At 41.7% G+C, this 9426-nt stretch overlaps 1 protein-coding gene across 2 annotated transcripts in view; it reads right to left on the bottom strand.

The window, feature by feature from the left end:
• The window catches only part of tbx4 (T-box transcription factor 4), a 31148-nt gene extending 22226 nt beyond the window's left edge, over positions 1 to 8922 (bottom strand). The window contains exons 1-3 of one of the 2 annotated variants that reach the window (XM_024258135.2): positions 8399 to 8922; positions 2892 to 3037; positions 2551 to 2645 (exon numbers count right to left, since the gene is read on the bottom strand). In XM_024258135.2, the coding sequence (XP_024113903.1) occupies positions 2551 to 2645; positions 2892 to 3035 (239 nt within the window). In that variant the 5' untranslated portion in view covers positions 3036 to 3037; positions 8399 to 8922. Of the gene's footprint in view, positions 1 to 2550; positions 2646 to 2891; positions 3071 to 8398 lie in introns of those variants that run through there. The other variant, XM_036215000.1, reaches the window with a different exon arrangement.
• Positions 8923 to 9426: the final 504 nt, after the last annotated feature.

Here is a 9426-nt window from a genome sequence, read left to right as displayed (position 1 = left end):
GGTGTCTATTGGACACTGCTGTTTATTAGAGACCGCTTATTATTGATGACCCACGTTTATTAGAGACCGGTGTCTATTGGAGACCAGCGTTTATTGCCGACGGTGTCTATTGCAGACCGGTGTCTATTGGAGACCGGTGTCTACTGGAGACCGGTGTCTATTGCAGACCGGTGTCTATTGGAGACCGGTGTCTATTGGAGACCGGTGGCTACTGGAGACCGGTGTCTATTGCAGACCGGTGTCTATTGCAGACCGGTGTCAATTGCAGACCGGTGTCTATTGGAGACTGCTGTTTATTGGTGACTCATGTTTATTAGAGACCGGTGTCTATTGGAGACCAGCGTTTATTGGAGACTGCTGTTTATTAGAGACCGGTGTTTATTGATGACCCATGTTTATTAGAGACTGGTGTCTATTGCAGACTGCTGTTTATTAGAGACCACTGTTTATTGATGACCCATGTTTATTAGAGACCGGTGTCTATTGGAGACCGGCGTTTATTGGAGACCGGGGTCTATTGGAAGATAAATGATAATCATGTGTTTTTGATTGGAGATAGCCATTTCAAAAACAACAAAATCTGAACAAACCAGCTGATGGCTTAACTAATGTCCCTCAAATAAACCAAACATTAGGAGCAACTGAGATGGGGGGGGCTGGGCCCAGCCAGCTGTTTCTCCTAACCATCACACATGTGCAGGCCTTTCAGAGATCAATTCCATCTCTGGGAATCTCTAATACCATGGCAAGATCAAAAGGAGCGTGAGGGTGTGGGGGTGTGTGGGGTGATGAAGCACTGCAGCCCTGGGGGGTGGGGCCTGTGGGCGCCACACTTCTCCTATCATCTTGCTGCTTTGAAGGCCCAGGGTTTAGCTGGACAGGGACACTCATCACATCCCTGGAGCAGCCAGGTGCTGCCGGCCGGAGCGGGGGCCAAGCTCAATTCAGATGGGTGGGGAAATGCTGGATGATGCCTGTGTCTGTGTGTCTGTCCTTCGTCACCTGGCACATCTGCAAATTTAGACTTTCTCAGAGCAAGGCTTCATTTTCAATCTGTCCATTTTGGAGCCGATCCCAGCTGTCGGGGTGCAGGGAGGAGGGCCCAGGACGCAGCCGGCGGGGGCTGCACACGCTCAGAGCTGTGGTCAGTGTGTGGGAAGAAGCTGAACTCAGAGAGATCACGCAACTCCACACAAAACACATCTGAAGAGGACATTCATGATGGAGATGAAGGTGTCCCCTCCCTTATTTCTTCTATCTGTGTTTGGGCATGCAGATCCCTCTGCACCAGCATAGGTACTTCAAATATAAAAATCAGTTCTTTCTCATACTTAACTGTCCTGTTTTCTCCTGATAATGATGTAAATGTAATGTATATGACATTGTAGCTGCCTCTGACATTGAAAACCAGAGAACAGCATGTGGAGGGCTGTACCGTGTCACACCGCATCATGTCGCTGTATGTTTCTTTTTTTTAGCGAGTTGCAAGAAAACAAACAAGTGAAGAAGCAGACATAAAACTGCTTCAAAATGCTACAGACTCTCCTTCAGCTCCTCCAAAAGGACTGTCTGATCAAACTACATGCAGACTGAATGCTTATTGTGTAAAAGTGTGAGTGGCTGGGTGCTGCTGTCTTCCTGCAGGCAGAGCAGACACCTCCTGGGCCTCAGAAATACGCAGACCCACAGAGGGCTTTAAGTATTCAGAACCTGCTTCATCAGCTGCCCATGGGAAGGAAAAAAAGACTCGGACCCTGTGCATTTACATTTTTCTTGGGGTGGAAAAAATGATCCTATGAAAAGTGAGGAACCGAGGTGGATTTCTTGTTCTCTGGTTAATATCCAAAGGCTTCTCTATGTGTTTCTCAGGACACATTAAATTCAACAGGCCAGCACTCATTGGTGGTTTCAATTATGCATGTGGCGCAAACTTTCTGTCCCGTCCTAGAACTCCGCTGGTTTCAGCTGGAATTCATGTAGTTATCTCGGATTCATCGTTGTCCACTAACATGGCTTTAATGTGTCTTTAATGCAGCTCTTAAAATGGGACCAACAACACAAACAAGCTTTTTAATGGCCTTCATCTGAGACTTCTTCATGGAGTTTAGTTGTGTGTCAGTATGACTGCTTGTCTGTATGTTCTACCTTCACTGTGACTCTGGGTGGGAGCAAAAATGAAGTTTCTTCCCATATTTCTTTGTTCACTTTGTAGTTTTGGATGTTTCACCTTTTTTGATTTGTTAATTATCCACACTTGAGTAAAGGTTAGATAAGCTCACCTGCACTCTGGAAGGGCGAGGAGAGCAGAACTTAGTTTATTTTTGTTTACTTCTATTATCTGTTTTATTTATGCCACCAGTTTATACGCCACAACTATCTCTTTGTGCCCATGTTTTTTTTTTAATTAGGTTTTCAGAACTAACAACACAAAAATGAGATAAACACGAACAGGCTCGGACCCTCAACAAGTTGAACGAATAATTTGGAAAAAAACAAACTAATCTGCAGCTGTCTTTGTCTCTCTCATGCCACATTCACAGCGTTACTAACCTTCCTGCCTTGGTTATGATCATCTCTGTGCCAGCCTCATGGAAGCGCCTCCACAGCTCGCGCTCATGGAGGACAACTTTCATGTTCTCCATGTTCTGCAAAAGAGCATAAAATCACAGCATCCACTGACTTACATGGAAGAGCAGCAAAAACATCAGAGCAAATGTAGTTCACAAAGGCAATAAATTCTGTGCAATTAGGAGGCAGTAGTGTACAGCATTCTGGTGCAGCTTAAACAAAAGCGGCAGACTTGCAAGAAGTGAAATCTGTTTGTAATAAAACAATAAAACACCTGTGGTGTCTGCAGAGAACAAAGCCTCTGAAGCACCGTTCACATGTACCTGATCAGGCCCGCTGGAGCTGGGGACCATGGGAGCCGGGGACACGGGGAGCGGCGACCGGCACGGAGGCAGGGCCGTCTCCTGGCTGCTCGGGGCCCGGCTCTCGCGCTCGTCCGTCACAGAGGAAGACTTGTCCTGCAGCATCTCTGTAGAGACAGAAACACTCTTATTGTCTTTGCTCCGCCTTCCTGCTCGGCAGAATCCACCTTCTTCCAGACTCAAGTTTTACACACACTGATGGCTGATACAATATTCAGGGAGTCTGGATTAAAGTTGGTGTTTGCACAACAATTTTCCCCTTTTATATTGTCTTTATGAATAAGTGTGGGATGGATAAATTACATTTAGAAACTTTGCTTTTTTTCCCCAACAGGACAAACTGAAATGTAATTTTGAACATGATTTCATTCTCTTCTCAGTGTTTTTTCTTTGACCTTAAATCATGCCTGACCTGATTTCTAATTATCTGAAAAAATAATCTTCCATTTCCCGTTCAATGTGATGATAGATTAAGTGGACTCTTAGATTTAATACTACATTGTGAATGAGCAACACGAGGGACTCAACACCTTTCTGGTATCAAAGAACAAAAACTGTCAATTCCTGCTAATCTGATGGTGAAATACTCTGTCTGCCTGAAAATACATTTTTGAGATGGAAAACATTAGATTTCACTGAAAAACTGGTTCTGAATGAAGAAGGTCAGAAAAAGAGAGAACATTCTCTTTGTTATTTTATTTGTATTGTGTTTTAATCATGTGCTGTAAAGCACTTTGTGGTTTTTACTCATGAACAGTGCTATATAAATACATTTCTTCTTCTTCTGTTGCTCACAGTGTTTGCAGAGCTCAGTGTGCATGATTAAAGAATGAAAGAAGCTGCAGGCAGCAGAGTTCAGCTGCTTTTTTCAGAGTCTATCCAGAGATGAACTGCTGCACAAATCGTGTGAACAGGACAGATTCTGCTTTTAGACTTTCCTTCAGGATTGTCCACACTTCCACACAGCAACGGAGCAAAGCTTTGTTTGATTGACTGAGGCAGATGTGAGAGGTGGATCTGATGGCGGCAGTGTGCGGCGTTCTCAGACCGACACCGCTCGGCTCCAGGATCAGCAAACCTCGCTTTTACAAGCAGACCAGAGCGCGTCAGTTTTAACAGCAAAGATTTTCCTTCCATTTGAACATAAAAACATCTACGGACTGTGAAAAGCGGTGCTTTAAAACATTGTAATGACAAAATTCAGAAAAAGTGACATTGAAAATAGAAAATGAAATCCAAAAATCCATTCTAGTGTCATCCTTCATCAGAATTCACTAGTTTAATCAGGTTTAAGTGTGTTTATTGATTTCATTGTTCTGTCAAATTGATAGAATTATTTTATGAATGTTGGAAGTATTTTGAAAATTATGGAATTAAAATGAAACTGTAAATTATTATTATGATTTAATTCATTTTAATTTCTATTCACTAAAAAGGAAAATGTGTTTCAGCTGTAATTGTTATTGTCCTGTTGAAATTCTATCTTAATATTACTGTTAAAGTTGATCAGTTAAAACAGTTCCATTCATAAAATAAACAGATTCATTTAAAAAACTGTAGATCCTAAAAAGTTCTTGCAAAAACTAAACTTGTAATCAACATTTGAAAACTTTGATAGGAACGCATTTACAGAAGAAAAGTTATGTAAACATTTATTTATGAGTTTATTTAATGTTATTGTTCATGCATTTTTAATAAAGAAATAACCAAGCTTTGCTCCAAATGATTGGCTTCAAAAGATCGTTCCAGAAAGCTACTCTGGCTGCTACGTCTGGTTTTGAGTGTTTTGTTGATGTTCATGACTGCTTTTTCCACGTAAGATTTCATTTCATCAAGTCTTCAAAGCTCGGATTTTCTTCTATTTGAAGATGAAACGACAACATAGTTCACTTCTCAGCTTTCTCCAAGGAACATTTTAATAGACAAACCTTCAAGATTCAACATCCAAAAGACTGTTAGCATAAACACACTTTTGTTTAAATATAATTGTATTCCTGAAATTTCATGATTCCAAATTAAGGGGAAAATTGTGTCACCTTTTTTTCCAAGCTGTAAGAGCTGCAGACCGAAGTTCAACAAACAGTGTTGTGAGCATATTTTGACATTAGTTTGATGTAAAGTTCACTCAGGATTTTGAAGATATTATTGGGAACAGAAGGGCATTTTTTACCCAATGTTTGTAATTCAAATCAAGCCGTAGTTCCCATTCTTAATTTCAGAAATAATTCCAAACATTTTTTTGCTTCTAATCTAAGATCATTTTGAAAAGGGTAATCCTTCATTATCAATTTCCTCTTAAGTTCCTTTTAGTTTTAACTTTAGATCTCATTATTTTATGGCATGAACAAATGCATAACTAAGTGAAATATTTATTGATGGTTAGTCAGAGTGCATTCATTGATATTGGGTTTGAAACAGTCTCCATGCACTAACAATAGAGAGGTTATTATTAACTTTTAAGAAAGACTTGTGTGGAATCATAAATGTCAACAAACGGCAGCTTTGCTTGAACTGTTATGAGCAAATACTTTACAAATGAGGGAAATGGAATCAAATATCTTTAAAGCAGTTTGAGAAAGACCTTAGATGTCACCAGTAAATGCATTAACCCTTTAGCTCCAGTGCTTATATTCTCTGGGTTTTTTATTTTTTTATTTTCAGCACGATCAATTCTATCAATTAGATTCTGAAGGAGAAAAGCGGTGTGAGCGCCGCTTTTCTCCTTCAGAATCTGCTGGAATTACATTGATCATGTTAAGAGTTAAAAAGTTACAGTTTTTTAAAAATGGTGTTAAAGGGTTAAACAGTGTCCTGCACCAGCAGAGTGATGTATTACACATGAGAACAAAGATCCTCCACTCAAGATTTACACTTTTTTGTAACTTTTTCGTTCCAGCCTCAGTTTTTCTGATAAAGAGGAACAGTTTTTGTCTCTTTTTTCTCCTTAACATTCAAAGAATTATTTTAAATGAATTATCAGTAATTATAAAAGGAGCTTCTCAAACACTCACCTGGCCTTTAAGTGAATTTACAAAAGTTTGAAATCCCGGATCACAATGAAATGCATGCAAACAAATGAAGTGTGAGGAGAAGACAGTCCACCCGCCACATTTTGTTCTCCATCTGTCCGGCTAAAAAGTCTGTTTGGGAGTTCTTGCACTAAAAAAGAACAACGCCTGATTAAAGAAACTCTTCTCCCACAAATGAAAGCATCTGGGCCTCGCCGTGCAGCTTTTTCCTTCTTGTTAAGCTCCTTTGCCAAATCTTTCTCCACTTTTGCTTCTCTCCAAAAAGGTCGGGTCTTCAAGACAAAGGTCATCGAAGCCTTCCATGTTTTCTGTCAGGAGACATGCGTGGACTGTCCGAGGTGTGCTTGTCTCTTAAGGTTTCCCTCTGCAGTGGATTAGATTTTGTTTTTCCTTCACAGCAATCTAAGTAAAGGTCTGAAAAACTTTCTTTCTTGTATCGTCTTAAGTTTTGATGGTTGATCTAAAAAAGTTGAGGATTCCATCTGTGACTGTAACGTTCCGTTTTGTAAGTCTTAACTGCTAAAACAGAGAAATGTCAGCTCGTTTTAGCTGATGATCCAAGCTTTTGACATTATCTTTGATGACCACTGCAGAGTTTTTTTCAAGAGACGTGAATCAGACAATAAATCTACATTTGATGCTCTGTCCTGTAGTTTCTCAGAACACACTTTCTTTGACACAAAAGCCAATGCAGGCAAAGGAGTGCATGTAAGAACCCTCTCGTCCTCGTGTCCTGCCTTTTTGTCCCTCTACAGCGCTGGCCTGGTTATAGCGTTAGCAGACTAAATAAGACAACCTGTTCTTAAGGCAAAACGATAGTTTATCAGTAATTCTCACCAGTCTTCTGTGTTTTGCTTCATTTGCTGCGCAGACGCGGAGGCCTGCTGCTGTTTGACTGTCAGGCTGAGCTGTGCAGACATTGGCCTATAAACAGAGCGAGCGCGCTCTCATCCATGAAAGTGGGCAGTGAGGACGTTTGTGAAAGCTAATAAAGCTCATGGGTGACAGAGGGATGGCTCTTTGGGAGAATCCAGGCCTCTTACTCATCCTGCTGAACGGAGCCAGAACCCTGTTTGTGTTTCTGTCACTCTGGAGGCCCACAAACTTCCCCAGGATGTGTCACACAGGCAGACGCCAAAAGTTCACTCCGACTTGTATGCAGCTCACAACAGTTCTGTTTGAATCGAACAGCATTACACGGGATGAGTGCAGATTGTTTAGCTGCTCCTGCAGAGAAAAACATAAATATTCCACACTAACAACAAAAAAACACTAAAAAACGTGGCCAAAAACAGACGGAAAGGGTCCTGTTCTCCTTTTGTTCAATATTTCTCACAGCCATATTTCTCTCCGACAGCCAGAAATGTATCTAAATACTCTGAACAGCTGGAACAGCGGATAATGGAAAAGACTTCAACCTCAACCTGCAAATCCAAAAAATCAAAAGTGTCTGACCAATACCACAATGGATGTGTCTGCATGAAGGCTGTAAACACACACACAAACACACACACACACACACACAACGTGTTTAGTAAAAACAAGAATGGGGGAAAATTCATCTAAAAATTAAAATGCAGCACATTAGAGTATTTTTTTAATCAAAATAAAGAAAACTATTGCACTGGTGTTTGCTGAACAGTCTCTGCCAAACCACCACAATCTGGATTCATACATTTATACGTTTAAAAGCTTGATTTAAAATGATCTGTCAGAAACGAGAATTTTTAGTTGATAGGAAAACTAATGCACATTATAGAAAAACTTCCTATACTTTATATAACTTGCAAGTTTCTTTTTTTGGTTCTGTTTTGCTTGTTTGTTTGTTTGTTTCCTTTTTTGGAGTAATAAACAGTTGCATAATTTTCTGAAGAGCTTTTACAGTTTTTTTACTATTTGTTTTACATCTAATCTCTGAACCTGTTCATGTGAAATAACTTCCTTTCTGACTCATGGAGTCAAAAGACTGCTGTCCATTTGTTGTAAAAAATATGGGGAAAAAAATCAACGATTCAAATAGTTTTCTAAATTAATTCGATTCAAACATTTATGTATTGTTTTATTCATTTGTGTGTCACTATTTCAAAATTAGTTTTAATCCAAACATTTACATCTCAATAAAAAGATAATTAAAAATAAGGAGAAGCTCCAGTCTGTGGTAAACTACCTTAAGTGCGTTCAGATCACTGAAGTCTCTGCAGATCTGTCGATGAGTTTCATTCAGACTTTCAAAATCTGACTTGATTCAATCATCGAGAATTCCGTCGTTAGAATAACAGGTTGTTTTAATAACGTTACTGCTGTAATGAATGTAGAGTCAAAGCAAAAGAAATGAAAGCCTCATACTGACGTTAGATTCCCGCGAACACAGAGGAGCTCGCGCGCCTCTGCTTCTCATGCTTCCCATTGAAGCTGGAACTAACGATCCCCGCAGCCTACCTCCTCACGCGTTCATGTGCGGGCCTCCATGGCGCGCGGCTCCGTCCGGCCCTACCGAGGAAAGCGTCGGGCTGTTCTGCCGCCGCTGCAGCTTCTGCGCGCTGCGCCTGTGCAGCACCTTCTGTGGGCTGAGCTCAGGGTTTGGGTGTTTTTAGAATCACGCACACACGCACGCCGCGCATCGCTGCTCAGCCTCGTTGATGTGTGAGAGCATCAGGGGAGGGGGGTTGTCCTCTCAGTCTCCATCCCCGGGCCAGCCCTGGGGCTGCGGCGCGGAGCTACAGGCCTCCTCCCGGCCCTGCAGCCGGAGACCTGCATCCGGATCAACATGCACCTTCAGTGCACGCGCGGCTCCACATGGGGACACCTGCTGGACTCTCCATACTTCTGATTTAAGACTTTCTTTTTCAGCAAATGCCGTCATCCGGATTATATGTCAGAGACCGATTAGAAACCCACAACAGCCCGCGCGCGCGGCCTTCGCTCACCTGAGCTGAATGACGTTCAACCCAGAAACAACCAAAACCGCCGTTGTTACCACTTTTCTATTCCAGAGGTCAAATAAAACCACGATCTATGGACGACACTCCTGCTTCATGTTCACTGAGAGAGACAGACAGAGGTAGACAGACAGACAGAGGTACAGAGACAGACAGACAGAGGTAGACAGACAGACAGAGGTACAGAGACAGACAGACAGAGGTAGAGAGACAGACAGACAGAGGTAGAGAGACAGACAGAGGTACAGAGACAGACAGACAGAGGTAGACAGACAGAGGTACAGACAGACAGAGGAAGAGAGATAGACAGACAGAGGTAGACAGACAGACAGACAGAGGTAGACAGTCAGACAGAGGAAGAGAGACAGCGCAGATTCAGACGGTTTCTTACTGCTGGATTCTTCTGAAACGTTCCAGGAGCAGGAATATCTATGAGAGGCCTGAACTCTCAAACTTCTTCATGCATACCGGGGTGATCTGTAGAGCTGTTCTACTTTATCTAAATAATGATTCCGAACAAAGAAAGGA

The sequence above is a fragment of the Oryzias melastigma genome, linkage group LG13 (genome assembly GCF_002922805.2).
Source record: "Oryzias melastigma strain HK-1 linkage group LG13, ASM292280v2, whole genome shotgun sequence".
NCBI classification, from domain to species: domain Eukaryota; kingdom Metazoa; phylum Chordata; class Actinopteri; order Beloniformes; family Adrianichthyidae; genus Oryzias; species Oryzias melastigma.
This window is presented reverse-complemented; position numbering and strand designations above follow the sequence as displayed.